General features: G+C 47.9%; 2 protein-coding genes across 2 annotated transcripts in view; one reads left to right on the plus strand and one right to left on the minus strand.

Annotated features, from left to right (window-relative positions):
* The window catches only part of LOC144114591 (uncharacterized), a 79045-nt gene that overhangs the window by 20472 nt on the left and 38868 nt on the right, over positions 1-19705 (plus strand). The gene's annotated exons all lie outside the window — the stretch shown is intronic.
* Positions 1-19705, minus strand: part of LOC144114590 (tachykinin-like peptides receptor 99D) — a 444243-nt gene that overhangs the window by 20430 nt on the left and 404108 nt on the right. The window contains exons 7-8 of the mRNA XM_077648432.1: positions 8917-9138; positions 6189-6339 (exon numbers count right to left, since the gene is read on the minus strand). Of these exons, the coding sequence (XP_077504558.1) occupies positions 6189-6339; positions 8917-9138 (373 nt within the window). The remainder of the gene's footprint in view (positions 1-6188; positions 6340-8916; positions 9139-19705) is intronic.

A 19705-nucleotide genomic window follows, 5' to 3' on the forward strand; every position in this document is an offset into this window, starting at 1 on the left:
CGCAGCGCGCTTTCTTATCGCGGCGACGTGGCTTCTCCTTCGGGATTCCGCACGGCAGGCGCCCCCGCAACGCTGTTGCACAAACGAACACGCACGCACGCAACCGGGGGATGGGGAGGTACGAACTGCGCGCAACCATTTTATGGGCTTCCCGCTGATTGTGCCGAAACAACGACCCCAGAGCGGCCCTCTCTCCTGGGCAAGAAGGGAGCAAGAGGAGCGAAGAGAAAAATGTACGATAAGAGCCAAAAGGACAGCGATTCAGCCAGCCGGTCACCGCGAAGCATTTTTGTCCCTTGAGATATAAGTGGGTTTGAAAGCCGCGAAAAATGCGCCTCCTGAATTCACCGATGGCTCACGCGGGCTGAAAGAAACGGCGAAGGCACAGCGCATAGCGTACAGCAACAGAGAAAAACAGGAAACCGCGACGAAACGAAGGGTATAGAGCAGAAGGTGTGTTTGAACTCCGCCGTCGCCCGAGGCGGGATTAAAGCACGGAATTCGCGGTGCCTTGCGAGAGGCAGAAAACTCAGCAGGTGCGCCAACGGTGGTCCGCGGGGGTTCGGCGCTTTGGGCGTGCACTGCGTCGATACTGGCACGGCATTTAGGCTACGAGGCGAAAGGAAGTAATCGAGTTTTGAATGTTGTGCGACTCGAGACTGGAACAGAATAATTAAAGTTTGGGCACAGGATTTCAGTGACAAAAACAACAGCAAGAGCAAAACATGTTGCGTGGTGCTACAACAGTACCTCGGCGGCGACAATAGAGTTACATTCGCCGGCGCCCTGATCAGCTTTACTCAAGGCTGCACCAAGGAAGTAAAAAAAAAAAAAACGGATGTCGCTAGAATTCATTTCTCAGTATACTATCTAATGATAAATTTCGGTGCACTCTGTTCTATCAGTGATTTCCTAAAGATTGAAGCGAGATGCCCGCAAATGACATCTGCAGCTGAATACGGCCCGCCCAGTTTCGTCGAAAGAGCGAAGAAGAGGCATGCCCAGTGCACACAAGGCTCACCAACTACGCGATTCTTTTGGTGAGTGACAAGCATGAAACAGCAATGTAGTCATTTTCTCCTGCAGGTGTAAATAAGTAAAATGGAAAACAGCGGCAACAATTCTTCGATAAGCGACTGTTTTGCTTGTAAGTGCTTTGTGTGATCACCGTCAGAAAAAGGTATATTAAAAAAACAACAACGAAAAGAAGTGTGTTTAGGAGCATATATCGGTATCTCACACCCCAAAACAGCCTTAACTTGAGTGTCAGCGTGACCGAAAAGGACGCCATCTTCTCACTGTACACATCGAAGCGAGATATAAACGTGCAACCAAATGGCGCGAGCTCGGCCGACAGCCGCTCGAGAGAAGAGAAGCTCAAGATCACTTGTTGAAAAATACTAGACAAGTAACAAGAATCACGACGTGATGGTCCCTCGCCAACAAATTAGAATCTGGCAGTGGAACTGCAGAGGCCTCCAGTCAAAAAGAGGGAAACTGCAGGCGTACATTAAATATAGGATAAACGCTCTGGACGTAGTCAAGCTACAGGAGGCAAGCGGCACGGTCAAATTAAATGGCCAAGCCGCGTACACCCCGCTAGAAGTACAAAGGGAGAACAAACCCAAGTCGTTCACGGCCACACTGGTGCAGAAAAATCTGACGGCAACACAACACGCACTCGAAAACACAAGCGAGGACTACGTGATATTAGAAATAATCCAAAACACAAAAGGGGACAACAGTCTCTTTATTCTGAATACATACAACTCACCGAGAAACCGGGGCACAGGGCTGGCGGACCTCTTACGGAAAGCCATTAGACTATCTTATAAGAAAGTACTAGTAATCACGGGAGACTTAAACGCCCCGCATCCGGCATGGAGATATTGGACGGCCTCTCCCAAAGGAAACAAACTATGGACAGAAATCTAAAACTTAAGGCTCACGCTACTAAAAAAACCGCAAGACCCCACGAGGATAGGCAATAGCGCCAGTGTAGACACGTCCCCAGACTTGACGCTAGGCAAAGACCTAGAGGGTGAGAGGCGGTCAAACACAGGACACACCTTGGGTAGCGATCACTGTATCATAGAGATTGAAACACAAATCAGCCCGATGAAGGGGAAGCTGCACGAAACGAAACTGACAGACTGGGATACTCTCAGAAAAGTCAGGGACAGAAGCGCTCCGAGGGAGATATCAGATCTAAATCTATGGGTCGAGACACTCAAAAGAGACGAAAAAAAGACACACTAGAGAGACCCCAACCACCGGACATGACATCGCAGACTTGAGGCTGGCCCACATGTGGGAAGCCCACGAGAGACTCATGAAGAGGTGGAAAAAGCAGAAACACAATAGAAGGCTACAGAAGAGAATATCGACACTCGAAAAACAAATAGAGGACTACACAAACGGGTTTCAGAGTCAACACTGGGGACAGATCTGCGATGAAATGAATAGGAAGCTTAGGTACAAGAACCCGTGGCATTTTCTTCGCCACCTGCTAGACCTAAGACAAACTAAGTCGGCGGCCCAAGGGAAGCTCAAACGATTGATTCACAAATACCAGGGAACGGCCGCGAACATAATAGAGGAACTGAAGAGCAGATACCTTAACAAAGACAAAGGGGGTTAATCTCCAGCTTACCGAGGAGCAGAGAACACAGAGCTCGATGAGGACATCTCGATAGCGGAGGTATGGAGAGCAATGATTCAACCACGTGGGCGGCGGGGGCAGATGGGGTAACCAAAAAAAGGGGGATAAGAAACCTAGATCTAGTCTCGGTCACGGCAGTCACAGACTACCTAAATGAAATATGGAAACGAGGTCATCTACATTCGGAATGGAAACATGCATAGTGATTTTTATTCCAAAACCCGGGAATAAACTTGAAGTGGGCAACCTCAGGCCGATATCACTATAACGTCGTGCCTTGGGAAGCTGATGGAGCTTGCAATATTAAACAAACTCCAGGAATACGCAGAGGAAAGGGGGGTATTTTCTGAAACGATGCTAGGCTTTAGGAGCAAGTTGCCCACGCAGGACGTCATGCTCCAGCTCAAAGCAGACATCATAGACCAGCCCAACAAAGGGGCGCCTTAACTATACTGGGGCCTCCACCTACATGAAGCCTTTGATGACGTCAAAAACGAGGTCATACTAACTAATCTGGCGGAGATTGCCCCTGGAAAGCGGACTTACGATTACGTTAGGAACTTTCTAACCGAAAGAACAGCAGAAATGAATCTAGGAGACATCAAGTCCGAAACTTTTAAGCTGGGAGACAAGGGCACCCCGCAGGGCTCAGTGCTCTCTCCTTTCTGATTCAACCTGGCGTTGAAGAACCTCACCGCCACTATTGAAGACTGTCGAAGGGATAAAACATACGTTATATGCGGACGACATAACAGTGTGGACGCACACAAGCAACGATGGGAAAAGAGAACAAAATCTCCAACAGGTGATCGATATTGCCCAGGAATACGCGGAATGGGCAGGGTTAAAATGCTCGCCAAGCAAATCCGAACTTCTGGTGATCCGAGGGGCGAGCAAACGCGATATAAACGCAGGAAACATTCTCGAATAGGTAAATGAGACACTGGTAGCCAGAGTGGACAAAATCAGGGTCCTAGGACTGATTATTTTATTTATTTATTTATTTATTTATTTATTTATATTTATTTATACATACTGCAGCGCAATTATATGCGCTATGGCAGGAGTGGGAAAACACACAAAAAAGCAAGGAAACAAAATGCAGCAAAATGTACAAAGTGAGCACTACAAAAAGTTAAAATCACAAATGAAATATCAAACAAGAAAGGAACTGTTAACGACAGGGTAAGAATACACAGCTATTATGCGTCTTCAACGGCAGTTACAAAGTTTTGAAATGGACAAGAACGAATGGACCCGGGTAGAGAATTCCAGGCTTCTATTGAACGGGGAAAAAAACTGAATTTGAACAAATTAGCACGCGCAAAATACGGTATCAAATTAAGCTCGTGATGACTTCTTGTAGATGATAATGGTGCAAAGTTAATGTAGTGGTTAGCTGACAGCCTTACTGAGGAATTGACGACACAATGTAAGAATTTTAATGATTCAGTGTGGCGACGGACAGACAACGTGGTTAAATTCAATGAGAGAAGTGTAGAAGAGGGTGAGAAATCGCGATCATAACGATGACATATAAAATACAGGACATATAAAATACAGGACAATAGAAAGAACACAGAGACAATTAACAGCCTTAAGCCGAAAATTAACATGACAACCAGGCTGATAAGGCGAATAGCTAACAAAAGACGGGGAATCAAAGAGAAAGGTCTCTGCCGAATGGTTCAGGCTTTTGTGATAAGCAGAATAGTATACGCCATCCCCTACCTCACGCTAGGGCTGGCGGAAAAGAACAAAATCGACGGGATCATAAGGCAGGCTTATAAAGCAGCCTTGGGGCTGCCCCTGCACCCCTACGGAAAGACTTCTTAAACTGGGCATCTACAACACCAACACGGAACTATGCCAAGCAGATATATTTGCGCAATTAAAGAGGCTCGCAACCTCACCCCTGGGGTGGAAGATCCTGAGCTACCTAGGACTATATGACAGAATCCCGGAAAGAAACGCGCAGGCAAAACTACCGACCGAAGTGAGAAAATTACTCACTTTTAAAGCAATTCCAAAACAACATGCACCCTGCTTTTCACGAAGGCAGGAAAAGAACAAGAGCAAGGGTCCTTGAAGCCAAGCTAGAAGGCTCGGAATGCACAGCCTATGTAGACGCGGCGGAATACGAAGGAAGCGACTCCTTGGTGGTCGTGGGTGTGAACGACACGGGTGAAATATTAACAGCCGGTTCGGTGAAAACAATGAACTCAGGGATAGCGGAGGAGGCGGCTATCGCCATGGCAGTGTCCAGCACCAAAGCAGTCACCATAATTAGCGACTCCAAGGTGGCTATAAACAATTTCGCGCGGGGTATGATCTCCCAGGAGGCAGAACGAATCCTACGACATCAAGACTGGAACCAAAGAGAGGTGGAACTAATATGGGTGCCGGCACACTCGGGGAACAGGGTAAATAAGCTGGCTCGCAGTATAACTCGAGGTTATATCAGCCGAGCACTGAGCCGGGTTGAGTCCCCGAATTTAACGAGAGATGCATTCATATCCTTTCACGACTACACCAGTCAGTTTAAACTGGAAAGGAGGATCTACCCGGCATCAGACAAAAAGCTCGACAAAAGGCAGGAGGTAACGTGGCGTCGGCTCCAGACGCGAGCCTTCTCTAGTCCGTCCAGACTAGCTCACATGTACCCAACACAATACAATCCGACTTGCAAAGAATGCGGCGAGATAGCCGGATACGATCACATTCTATGGGGCTGCAATAAGGCGCCGCCACCGGCGGACCTACTACCTGTCCCTTCTCTAGAGCGGTGGGGGGCTATCTATACTGGCCAGCTCAGACCGGTTAACGCAAGTCCGGGCCACTGAGTGGGCTCCCAAGGGCGCCGAGAGCCATGGGCTCGAAGCCATCTAATGTAGTGCCCGCTAGGGTTCAGTGTTGACAATAAACGTTTTCTAATTAAAATACACAAAATACTAAGTCAGAGATGACCAACAGCACAACTAGCTACTCCACGTAAAGAAAAAGTGCAGTTATCCGAGCGATGAAAGCTCTAAAAACGCGATGAAAGTACTAACTTTTTTTCTTTGCATTTCATTCACACAAAGTAGAAAAGAATGCTGATGAGTTCGCTTCGTATTTGCATACTTTCTGCAGATTATTTGGTGAGGTTCAGGCAGATGAAGTTACTATCCGTGTATTAAATAACAGATACGAAGGAATAGAAAACTTGCGTTTCGGTTCGTTCACATTTGGCATTTCAAATTGCGAACAGCACTGTACGTCGGCACTGTTCCGCAAGTGGACATTAGTGTGTGCATTGTTTAAGGGCGCTATTTGCGAAACCTGTACTTTCAGTGCCCGCCAAGTGAATTCGCTCTCGCACATGGCCCCACGTGACGTGAACGGGTAACGCGCCCACAGCGTTTGCCTTCTGGCGTCCGGTCTCGGACCACAGCCAACAGCATCGACAGCAGGCGGAGAAGGCATCGCCTGGTGCCGCCAGCAGCGAATGCCAACGCATGCGCTCCGCAAACTTGCACGAACTCACCTTTCTCTTCGACTTGATGGCTTCGATCTGCTTGGCTGTGCACTCGCCAATGCTCTGGCTTCCCCACAGCTCACGGCCCACGCGGAAGTAGGTGAAGGCCATCGATGTCATCGGGATCATGTACGTCACAATCAGTATCACCACGTTGTACCTGCATGCACGGCGCGGTGACATGCACCTTGCAGCGCACGCATGGTAGATGCTACTGGACCTCTCTATTTGATAAAGCGCACAATAAAAGAACAAGGACCGACAGGGTAGATGCCACAAAGTGCTGACTGCAACTATTTTATTGCCACGCAAAGCGCCTGCAAATATGCAATTCAATTCATATGCGCGCGCAGAAAAAAACACCAAAAACAAGGCGATACGTGATGGATAGATGGGTGGATGGATGGATGGATGGATGGATGGATGGATGGATGGATGGATGGATGGATGGATGGATGGATGGATGGATGGATGGATGGATGGATGGATGGATGGATGGATGGATGGATGGATGGATGGATGGATGGATGGATGGATGGATGGATGGATGGATGGATGGATGGATGGATGGATGGATGGATGGATGGATGGATGGATGGATGGATGGATGGATGGATGGATGGATGGATGGATGGATGGATGGATGGATGGATGGATGGATGGATGGATGGATGGATGGATGGATGGATGGATGGATGGATGGATGGATGGATGGATGGATGGATGGATGGATGGATGGATGGATGGATGGATGGATGGATGGATGGATGGATGGATGGATGGATGGATGGATGGATGGATGGATGGATGGATGGATGGATGGATGGATGGATGGATGGATGGATGGATGGATGGATGGATGGATGGATGGATGGATGGATGGATGGATGGATGGATGGATGGATGGATGGATGGATGGATGGATGGATGGATGGATGGATGGATGGATGGATGGATGGATGGATGGATGGATGGATGGATGGATGGATGGATGGATGGATGGATGGATGGATGGATGGATGGATGGATGGATGGATGGATGGATGGATGGATGGATGGATGGATGGATGGATGGATGGATGGATGGATGGATGGATGGGTGGGTGGATGGATGGATGGATGGATGGATGGTAACAGCGTCCGCTTTGAATCAGGGTGGTGGCAGTTGCCACCATGCTTGTCTTTATTGCATTTATTTTTCTTTCTTTATATTTATTTAACGGCGTTGTAAATCGGTCTATATATTCGCCACTTCCTCTAAATACATTTTTAATCTTACAATTCTGATATTATGTCAGCTCTCTACTTTTGAGCCACCAATCTTCCAATCGCTTTTTGCTTACTTCCACCACAGATTCATTCACATGACCACTGTTATCTCTAAACCATACGGCCTCAGGGAGAGTAGTGTGACTGCGCCTACATCGACATACGGATGGATATCACGACAACCGTGCCGCACTGCGGGCGCCACCTGATGATGCACTACTGATGTCGCAGTGCACCGGTCTCGTTAGGTGGCGCCCGCATACAGTGCGGCATAGTGCCTCACGATTTGGCACATGAAGGGCGGAGGGAGGTGTTCAGTTACTTTTGACCTCGACAGTACTCAACCCGAGAAGCATCGATTTTCGGCTGTTGTAAAACTGGAGTCTACTAACTGGAGGACTGCGACGCGAGATAGTCAAGAGCGAAGGCGCAAAGTAAAGAATTTCCTATCAACCATACCTTATCAACCCCCTCCACTGTATTGTGAAACTGGCGCTGTAGGTAAAGGATAAATAAATAGATAGAGGTATGATGTTACCAAGGCCTGATTTAACATACGATGTAATTTAAATAACTTGACTGCGCAACGGGCATGATTTTGCTTCGATTAAGTGATATATTTCTTCTGCTTTGGGCTTTTGCAAAACCACTCGTTGTGCGGCGCGTATGAGTACAGGAAAAGTATTCAGGAAAGATCAGCACTCATTTTTCCGTATGCAGTGGAAATCGGCGCATGCACGAAAATTTTGTTTAAGCTAGAGCTTGTCACAGATGCAGCTCAATCCTCCGCCCATTTCATTTTTATTTACTTGGCACGGCAGTCGACGAGCGTTGCTAAGGTGTTCGCTGTGTACAGAGGAAAGTAGAGTGGAAATTTAGGTACTATATGAATAAAAACAAATCTCGTGAGATTGCAAGGTTATGAGAAACCATAACTACGAGCACCGGTCTCATTACTAAGCATTCATTAATCTCCGACCAAATGCTCCCATGGCGCGACGGTTTGTATGACCATAACTCTTCTGGTGAAGCAACACTAACAATGAAACAGGGAAAGCACAATGAAAGGCGCGATGGTTGCAATAAATGAACGCATAGCTGCCAGTATTCGACGTTACTCCTTTTTGAAACTCGTATATTGCGACTTTTGAAGCGTAGAGTGACTGGGGGTCAATTTTTCCCCTCTATTGAAACGGAGGACACGATAAGTCGAGGAGTTAAAGATTCGTCGCAAGTGTCTGTCCCACAACGACACTGCGGAGGCTTCACTGTCTTGTAAGGCCAATTTGTGTTTTCCAAAACTCAAGAATTCTAGTGATTGCGGCGCGTGAGTAGCACCCTAGACATTCTTTCTGCGATGTGAGGCGACTGCGCGATACCTGTAGAACTTCATGGTCACTTCGGACAGGGCGCCATAGGGACAGGGTCTCCTCGCAGGTATGATGCACCGCGCTGGACGGAGACTTACACGTATTCGTCGTGGCTCGCAGTGACGCCATCGTCACTGTCAGGCCAGAGGATGTAGCAGATGACGCGCTTGTCACCGTTGTCGTAGAACTCCTCTTTGGTCGTCGAGTGGAGTATGTTGGGCAGCGAGAGCAGACTGCTCGCCACCCAGATCCCGATGGCGATGTTCAGCGTCGTCGCCCTGGACATCCGAGGCCGCAGTGGACGCATGATCGCCATGTACCTGCGGAAGCCCCATTCCTCGTTAGGCCTAGCGGAGCGCTCTGGACGCCTAAAGATCACAGGGTAGACGCGGGCACGAAAGCGTTGCGCAAGCGTGACTTTTATTCGCTACTGGTAGACTTGATCATTGACTGCCAATTTGTAAACTGGCACTTCGGATGTGTGGGATAAGGGCATTTTTATTTCAAGTTCTATTTAGGGCTGCCTCAACATATCTTTTGTTCTCTTGGCACGCAAGACAACATGGGCCACTACGTAAAAAGGAATACGCTGAAAGCAGTATAAGAGTGATGAAGGGCGTTAAAGTGAAGGAGTTAAATGGGACCAGCAGCCACTCTAACGAAGGAAATGCATAGAAGGAAAAAAGTGTTTTTTTAATAAAGCGCAAGACTAAGGCGTTTGGGCTGTATGAAAGAAAGTTAATAGAAATGTAAGACGGCCAAGCGTAGCGGCCGTACCTACAACCAACACCTGTCTCGAGGTGTGCTCTACCAGTGAGCTGCGGCGATGACTGCACTACCCTCTGTTTTCACGGGCACGAGTATATGTGAACACAGAGCCCCTTCATGAGATAGCTGTAACCCGCACCACCACCATGTGAGCGAGGAAACCGAAAATCGGTTGTTCGTGCTTTTTCACTCACCTAAAGGTTGAAACTTAAGCGTGGGGGTCTTATTTAAGAAGGCTATCGTGTGCTGTGCAAGGGCCACGCAGCCGATTTGCTTTGACCCACGTTTGCGGTAACGGTCAGTACTTGCGCATAGCCCGCCTTTTCCAAGACTGTTATTCTTACAGCCCAGCATTATCGCAATCGCCCCTTAATGTCGCGTTTCCCGATCGCACTTATTCATTTTGGCCCAGCGTGGCCACAAAGTGGGTCCCGACCCACAGCCGGCATCCACCGACGGCGCGGACACGATGGTCCTATCGACGCCGCCTCCGGGAGCCAGCTGGCGGCGCACCTCAGCCTGCGGCTACGCAGTTCCGAGGCCGGCTCGTGCAGTGCTCAGCGGCGCCGGCCAGAGCTGCAGAGCAGTGACGAACGGGGGAGCGGCACTCAGCCAATTGCTTTATCGTTGATTGCCCAAAAGGCGTTCGCCTCGGTCCGCGATTCCGACGCTTTCAGCTGCCTGCCGGACGCAGAAGCTGCCTTTCGCAGGATCCTTCAACCCTCCCAACGAGATTTCGCCGGAAGTGCCGGGTTATAGAAGGCTTTCACGTATCGGGCCTGGCGGAGCATTGAACGCTCTTCGCGCTGCGCTGCAGCGACCAGGAAGTCTGGCGCTCTGAGGCAAGCACAAAACGAGACCGCACAAAAGATATCGCGGCTTCCCGTTTTGCGCTCCCGCGCGAGATCACCTTCGTTCGATTCTCGATGCTCGAGCGAGGCGAGATAATCGCCAGCCGAGCGCTCTTGTAAAGCTGATAGCGGGCCCGGTAACAAGCAACTAGTTGGCCATTCGCGGTTACTGCGTCTTCTTCGAAGCTCTGTCCGTTTGTCCCTTTGCGTGGGGCGGTCAGGTTTTTCGCGCGCGCGATTACTACGTCGTTTGAAGGATAAAAACCGACTGGGTGGAACGGTCCGAGAAGTTTGCGAGGTGTTCAGAGAGATGCTTGGCCGGCTTGAGTGCGAGGACCGCGGAGGTCTACTATCCAGGGGCGCAAACTGTACCCGAGGGAGCTCGCCATAGAAAAGTGGTCCGTTTCATCCTCCGTGGAACAGTTGTGGAGAACAAAGCGCACGGCGTAGGAGCATTGCCTAGGAAAAAGAAGAATTCAACGAAGGGCGATGCTAATTAGCCACTTCTCCGAGCCCGAGAGCCGATAGCACAGGTCATTACGCTGCCGGCACTATACTACGAGCCACCGGTATGGTCGCGGAATCGGCTCTCTGGGCGGCCAGCCGCGTGGCTCATTAACAAAGCGCCGCTCGCCAATATTCATTGCCTGCTGCCATGCCTCTCGAGACAAATTGACCGCGAATCGCCGGTGCACGATGGAGGACGGCTGCCCGCGGAAATGGCGCGATATTAAATTTTCCATTTATGCCCGCGTAGTAATCGATCACGCCGACCACCCGAAGCTTGGAGGTCCATATGTTAGCACTTTGCCCTTACAGCACTTAGGCTTTACTCGCTTTATGCCTGGTTAATCTCTCTTGCTGCTCTCTCTTCTTCGCGCTCTCTGCCAACTCCCCGCTGAAGTAGTTCCCAGACCTGCAAATCCCGCATAAATATGCGATGCTGGGTGCATAAAGACCTCAAAAATATATATGACACATCTAACGAAGGCTTACGCGAATGCACGATGAGGGTACCACGTTATGCGGGCTTTCTACATTTAATGCACGACTTGTGTGAAATAACGAACATCTTTTCAACCGGTAATAAACGAAGTAATGCATAGCGTGTCCTGGGATTTGTTGACTGCAGCCGTTGAGCGGTTCACTGTACGTATTTTGTTTTATTAAAGCAAGCGACTCCCATGTTCTCGCCATGTCAATCAGGCTCAAGGATTCCGGTGGCCGTTTCAACATCGAAAAGCAGAGGCGACCCGATTCACTCGCTTCCCAGCAATGACTTTGGTATTGTCTAAACAGTATTCTGTTCTTTTGCGCGCCTACAGCCACGCACCGGCTCAAGAACTTTCCCCGTCTGGTGGTTTCAATCTCTTCGAATGCCCGCCTGAGTTTCTGACGGAATAGATTACCGTATGCCCTGCCCACCCTCAAGGCGACAGTGGTGGGCTAAGTTTTCAATGTCAGTCTTTCCAGTTTCGAGCTGCCATTTGAACGCTCCCCAGAGCGCCTAGTGAAAAGGCTTGCATTTTTATAATTTTTTCATTTCAACTTCTACGTAGGAAACAGCATGTTGCAACCTCGCCAGCAGAATTTCGTTCCTTGCATCCGCGGGTTACGAAGCTTTCCTTAGCAGGCTTTGTTGCAGTCAGCCTTTATTTGCTGCGGGCCGCTCGGCGCTCGCTGAAGTTTGCACTTAATGCTGAAATCTTGCTTCGGCAGCCAGTGAAGTCTTTCAGGTCCAGTGTATGACTAAACTGGGTGTCAATCTAACGTCACGTGGGCGTTACGCGATAGTGTAGCGAACGGATATATAAGCCCCTTCACTGAAATTAAATCTCCCGCTTCGATGTCATCAGTGATTCTTGCTGCAAGCAGCAAAAGTTAAACATCATCCTGTAGTGTTTGTGAACGTCTCGAGGTAGAATAGGTCAGGTATGGAAAAAGAGCGAAAGGCGGAGAGAAGAGCAGGCTCATATACATTTTTAAGCTCAGAACTCATGAGTTCACGTGACGGCTGCTGGTAGAGCTGGCTTATCTGCTTGAAATTAATACAAGTTTGTTCTTAGCTTTCTTACGGAAGGAGCAAGAACAGAACAAGGTGCGAAATGAACATAAGACGCTGAAAAAAATCCCTTGTATACTTTTCACCTGCACCCGAAAAAAGTATTCGAGCCTCCACAAGCATTCTATTTTACTTTGGGCATATCGGCACCAGCGTTACAGTACCTCTGATAATATTTTGAGCCTAAGAAAAGGAGCAGTGCCAAAGCATGCAACCACAGACGAAGAAAGGACAAGACACAAGCGCTGACTCTCAACTGAATTTTATTCATGGAAGGCACACCTTAAATAAGGCGAGGAACAGAGGTGAAGAGCAGAAGAACGGACAATCGTGAAAGATAACAGCAAGCCCAAGCAAGCAACAAGACATGATAAACTCAAACGTTAGCTGCTTCTACACAGTCAACCTCTGCTGCAAAGACTGATAACATGAGGGAGTGCCGATGCAGGTGTCGCCATATCTCTCAATGTAGTATGCTTCCAGGCTAACGCAGTCTCGTCGGCGCTCTTACCTAGAATCATAGTCACACCCAAACGAGCCACGCATCCTCTGCACTTACCTACGTGCGTAACCAAATGTGCGCACTCATCTTTTAACTGACTTAAAGTTCGGGCACGTTCCCCCAATCGTTCGTTGATGCAACGGCCGGCTTCGCCTACAAACCTTTCCACATGTCATGGGAATGGCTTAAATCACGCCCGTTGAGCACTTCACAAACGAAGTGTCATGCCGTATCTGGCATCCTCTTTTTTTTTTTTCTGGAGCAGCAAATCCGTGGTCATAGCTTTCCCAGCTTGTTGGTCGCCGAAAGTACAACGGACACACCATGCCTGTTGACCACCTTCTTGACGTTGTGCGATGTCCTTTGCAAGTATGGCAAAGCCGCAGGCTTATCGGCGTTCCGACGATTACCATCCATTTTTCTTGTTCCATTCTTCAGTTTCTGAAGCAAGGTTTCAGCGACAGTAATCAAGACCAAAGGGGGAATACCCGCCGCCAAAGGTCGGCTAATCTGACTCTAAAAACTGCTTTGCAACTGATGCGGGCACGATTTTCTGAGACAGGATTCCATACAGTACGATGCAATGACTCTTTTGAGCCCTCGTGCAAAAAAGGATTTGCTTTTTTATGATTCGGCACACTCGAAGACTGTCAAAAGCGCCATTGCGTAGCACTGTATGGAATCCGGTCTCAAAAAATCGTGGCCGCATCAGATGCAAAGCGGTTTTCAGAATCAGATAAGTCAACTTTTGGCGGCGGGTTTTCCCCCTTCGGGGTTGGTTACTGTCGCTGAAACCCTGCTGCAGAAACTGAAGAATGGAACAAGCAAAATGAATGGTGATCGTCGGAAGGCCGATAAGCCTGTGGCTTTTCCGTACTTGCACAGAACATCGCACAACATCGAGAAGGTGGCCAACAGGCATGGTGTGTCCGTTGTATTTTCGGCGCCCAACAAGCTGGGAAAGCTATGCCCACGGATTTGCGGTTCCACCCCCCCCCCCCCCCCCAAAAAAAAAAGAGGATGCCAGATACGGCATGACACTCCGTTTGTGAAGTGCTCAACGGGCGCCATTTGAGCCATTCCCATGACGTGTGGAAAGGTTTGTAGGCGAAACCGGCCGTTGCATCAACGAACGATTGGGGGAACGTGCCAGAAATTTAAGTAAGTTAAAAGATGAGTGCGCACATTTGGTTGCGCACATATGTAAGTGCAGAGGATGCATGGCTCGTTTAGGCGTGACTATGATTCTAGGTAAGAGTGCCGACGAGACTGCGTTAGCCTGGAAGCATACTATATTAAGAGATATGACGACACTTGCATCGGAACTCCCTCATTATCATTCTTTGCAGCATAGGTTGACTGTGTAGAAGCAGCTAACGTTTGAGTTTATCATGTCTTGTTGCTTGCTTGGGCTTGCTGTTATCTTTCACGATTATCCGTTCTTCTGCTCTTCACCTCTGTTCCTTGTCTTATTTAAGGTGTGCCTTCCGCGAATAAAATTCAGTTGAGAGTCAGCGCTTGTGCCTTTTCCTTTCTTCGTCTATGGTTGCATGCTTTGACGCTGCTCCTTTTCCTGGGTTCAAAATGATCACTAGTCCAAGAAGAAGTTTTATGGAATAATTCGAGCGAAGCCCTCATTATAAATAAATAAATAAATAAATAAATAAATAAATAAATAAATAAACTCTGTCCGCGAAAACCATATTTCCAGGCAACATAGTGGCGGCCTTCACACAAGTGTCAAGCCAATTTGTTGATTACATTGCTGATTGCATACTATGGAATCTATAGCCTTCGTTAATTACATACTGTAGAGACGGTGTGCCTACATGGATGCCTTTGAACAAGACAGCTTCCAGTTGGAAAGGTAATAAATGTGACAGAAAAAAATGACACAAAGGAGAAAAGCAAGGACGCGTAGCCGAGGAAGGACAACGAAAAGGAGGCAATGGAAAGCAGAAACTTAAAAACAAAATTGTGCGCCCTCTTGTGCACATCGGTTCGCCTCTACGCAGATGTGCGGAATGTCTTAGCAGACGCTCCACTATTTTGCTGCTTCTTGATGAGCCGGGACTGCAATTAACCGGGAACCTTCCTCTTCTGCCGCGGCAGCGATATTTGGAAAAAAAAAAGTCGTGAAGAAAACAGTGCTATTAAGTGGCTTCAGTGAACATTAAAGAACGTTAGGTTGTTTAAATTAATTTGAGCACTTTATACTGAGCCCATAAAACTCGGAGTTATTGCGATGCTCTACGTAAAATCTTTTAAATGTAGCCTCCTCTTCCTGGCTTCCTGCAGTTGGTTTACTTCAAGACTACTGTTCAATAAGGCGAAACAGGAAAAGAAGGAAAGAAAAGTAGATGAAACTTTGTGCTAAATTCTGCCCTGTATTAGTTTTTCTTAATTTTCATTGCTTAATTGAAGACGTCTTCACGCGATCTCCAGCCTCTTGCTGAAGCACGATTAGTGGACACGCTGCGGCGAGCTCAGTAATGATCCTGTGTTTATCACGCAGTTTCGCCGATTTACAGCCCCGCTGTCAACATACGGAACTGCTGAACTGAAGCAGTTGAGTTATTAGCATAATGCGTTTCGTGATTATTGTCAAGTGACAGCGACCTTGATCGCTAGCTTATGTTCGTGGCGAGGTCTCCCACTGTCGCTCGGCGTTCTTGTTTAAAAATAGCGCTTCTGTTTCCTTTTTCGAGCGTACTTGGTTCCTTGTTATCGTCCTGACATGACCTAGTGCGTTGTGCACTTTTATTTTCTGTGGTTCATGCAACGGAATCCTCGAATGCCACTCCCGAATGTGCTTCAGATGATGCTCTCTGGAAGCGAAGATGCTTTCCGCAGAGCATGTTGCTTCGTCGGCAGCGACAGAATGAGAGTATACAGCGCACCTGGAGATGTCGGGCGGAACGAAATAATATACAAGAAAAAAGGAAGAGATTAGGGGCGTTGAGGGAAAAGGCAAAAACAACAAAATGAAAGGGCTCATGGCCTTCTAAAAAAAAAACGCAGAAGACGACAGAGTGGAGTGCGGTATAGTATACCGAGAAACCAGAGCGCAGAGAGATCTTGTGCTGACTCAGTGTATATAGAAGAGGTGGGCAATAACTTCTTGTGGCAGACCGGAGTCTGGGGGTGCCGCCCGGCACTATAATAAGTCATTTCGGCGTTACAGCACACTGGCTACTCTGGCTGTACCCGCGGCTCTCGATTTATTTTTTTTCCCGCTTTTTTATTTCTCTCCCCGCAGCGACTTTGCTCGTCTCCTCGACGCCGCAACTTTCAGGGAAGCTGCAAGGAAGGTCACGAACACGTATCTCCGTTTTCTCGTTGTGTCTCTTTTCTTCGCGCTGGCGAATATCGGGAGCACCTGTTCGTCTTGGCACACTGATACCGCTGCTTCTTGTTTGCCTTGCAACGAGAATCCACAGCTGAGGATTTCTCTCTCGCCGCTCTTAATGCGGTGCAGGCAGCTGGAGCGCGATCGCTGTCCCGCTTCTGCTCACTTCTCAAATGACTACACAGCAAACGAAGCGCTCTCTCTTCTGAGTACACTGCCATTCGGTGGGCGCGAGAAATTCCTCTAGATTTTTATACACGATTTTTAGTCTGTTCAATCTCCGAAAATGTGCATGAGAAAACTGAATTTTTTTTGTAGGTGGTTCTGCAGGAGAACAACCAGCGCTGAGAGGTTCGTGACCACATGTCAGGTCAAAATTAATTACTAATTTAAGATACCTGAAGGGCGCTTTTGACAAGGAATTTACATGAGGGGAGGGCTGATAATAGTGTGTTTATAAAGGTGCAATTCAATGGCTGGCTTGAAATTAACTTAAGCGGGAATGGACGCTGTACGACGACCCAGGTGTCTTAAAAAGCCCGTGCGCGTGCGCCTATATGGTTTTCGCATCTCACTAACGCATAGGCACAAGCGACGCGGAGCGCTGCTGACGGTTCGGTTCGGCCGTCGCACGGACTGGACGCACGCTGCTGGGCGTCCGCGTGCAGCCGCGTGGCCGGCCTGCGGTCAGCTGCGGGGCTTTCCGGCCGGCCGACCCAATGCGCGGGGTAAAAGGCCGACGCCGCAATAAAGGCGCTCTGCGCGAGCGCAGAGCCGAGGTCTCGTGTCGCGCGGGCCGCGGCCACTTTCCGCCGAACGCCGATATTGGATGCTCCACGCCTGGCAAACTTGTTTGCCCAGTTACTGGCGGACCCGAGACGGGTCGCGCGGGTCCGGAGCCTTCCCCTGCTCCTTCCAACTGCGGCGGAGTTTTCTGATCTCCTCCCGTCGCTAGGAGGACCCGCCACGACGCGCTGATCAATGCGACCGCCCGGAGACGCGCGCTATTGACGGCGATGCATCGCGACGCGTTCAAGCGATGCGCTTCTTGGAGGACCCACTTACCCCCATCACCTCGGCCTCCTCCGTCATCCCTTTTCTTCGCTTCTTGCTGCCCTGGTCGCTTTGCAGCTCTCGTTTTAGTTTCTCCTTGAAGTACGTAACGCGATCCTATCCCGATGGAGACCAGCGACAGTGATGGGTGAAAATGAGGCGGCAGCCAAGTGAGGCAAAACAGCGCCGCAGAAGGGGAGAAAAATAAATAACGAAATCCGGGGAGCATGGGTAGGCCTGGAAGAAGCAACAAGATGCTATATGGTGTGAAATGAAGAAAGGAACGGCGTGAGGGGAAGAAACGCCAACCAGACTGCACCGTACCCGAAAGGATGATAGCTTAATATGTCCCTCTACTAGACGGTCATTTTATTTATTTACAATACTGCAAGTATCAATACGAGACCGTAGCAGGGGGGCAACCAGTATAATAGAAAGTTGAAAATAATAAAAGACAAACTACAAACAGATCAAAACAGAATGAATTCGACAATAAATATTTGATAACTACTACTAGGCACATTAGGAAATAATAATATCAGAACTCGGGACAGTTGAAAAAAAAAAGAAACAACAAGCATAGGAGCCGACGTTCATGATAGCAAGCACAGTAGTAGGCGGAATACTTTACGGTAACAAAAAAAAAAACTGGAAACAAGTCAACAAGAAGAAGGCAACAGATCACAAATGTTACCACAGCCAACCGCACAAAAGAAAAAAAGAAAACTTATCGAGGAATGACAACATATGCAGACTGCGCAATACTGTGGTAGAATGTGGGACTGTGAGCACTTTACTTATTTGTGTTAGATTTAACCATAAGGTGAAGGAAGATAGCGAATCAGCACTGGTAATCGATGGATCGAATTGATTCCATTCGCTGATAGCTAAGAGGAAAAATTAATGCTTGAGGGTGTTGGTTCGACATGGGTATTCAATCAGTGTATGCGCATGCTTAAGCCGCAGTTGCCATGACTGTGAGAAAGACGCGTATTTTGATACACTTATATTGAAGTTGTGTAATAATTAGTACAAAAACTTGAAGCGGGACTCGTTTGCCCCTATATGCTAGTGATGGCAGGACAGATCATGCTGCAAGGTCGGTAGGGGAGTCAGTACGTTTATATTTGTTACGAATGAAGCTTACTGTTTTTCGTTGCATTCTCTCAAACCGAATGATGTTGGTGATCGATTGTGGGAACCAAACAATTCTTGCATATTCTAGAAACGGTCTTACAAGGGTAAAGTAGGCAAAAAGTAAAGCACCTTCTAACGAAGAACAGCCTTAGCAAGACGACAGAAGTGACAGTGGCGATGTGTATGTCTCATCTAAGGCAACATGTTAGAGTTAAGCCTAAGTATTTATGTTCATAGGCTCTCGAAAGCGGTGATCTGTTTATAATGTAGTTAAAGTTATATGACGGCTTTTTCCTGGTGACTGTCATGCAAACGGATTTTTTATGTCATCTTAAATTTTGTACACCATTCAACAAGTTTGTTAGAGCTGCATAGCGAGAGGTGGTCTTCAAGGCTCTTTGTTGTTTTGTACAGAACGCAGTCGTTGGCGAAAAAGCTTTAAATTATTCTATGTGATCGGTAATATTATTTAATTTATGAAGACTAAAAACAGCGCTGGTCTTAGGACACATCCCTGGGCGACTCCTGACATAACGGAACTGGTTTTGATAGAATGTATTCGAAAGTTACGAATTTTGAGCGGTTGGTTAAAAACTCCGCGATCCAACGTAGCACTTTGCAATCTTCGATTATGGTTTTCGATGTTAGTTTCTTGCGGCTGACACTGTCGAATGCTTTCGAGTAATTGAGTAGTATGATGTCTGTTTGACTGCAGTCGTCAATACCAAGAGCGAGGTGGTGAACAACATCTGTTAGTTGAGTAACAGTTGACAAGCCACGATTATGGGGTATAATAAGTTTTGACTCTCCAGAAAGTGCGTTAAGCGTATTGAGATGATGTGCTCCATAATTTTACGCGAAGTACTGGTAAGCGAAATAGGTCTGTAGTTAGGGGATGAGTTTGTATCTCCGAATTAATGAATTGGCAGGACCTTCGCTTTTTTTAATCGTCTGGTCACTTCAAGGTTGATAAGGACTTACGAAAACTTATATAAAGATATTTGCTGCACCATTCTGCATATCGTTAAAGGAATTCGATGGGGATGTCATCAGGACCACTTGTTTTCTTTGTTTCTAGGTTTAGCATCAGGTTAAGAATACCATCATGCTATGTTGAGAGCGCCTGTACGTGACGTAATTGTGCAGCAGCTCTCAGGGAGTGTGC

Source organism: Amblyomma americanum, chromosome 1, assembly GCF_052857255.1.
Source record: "Amblyomma americanum isolate KBUSLIRL-KWMA chromosome 1, ASM5285725v1, whole genome shotgun sequence".
Lineage (NCBI taxonomy): Eukaryota > Metazoa > Arthropoda > Arachnida > Ixodida > Ixodidae > Amblyomma > Amblyomma americanum.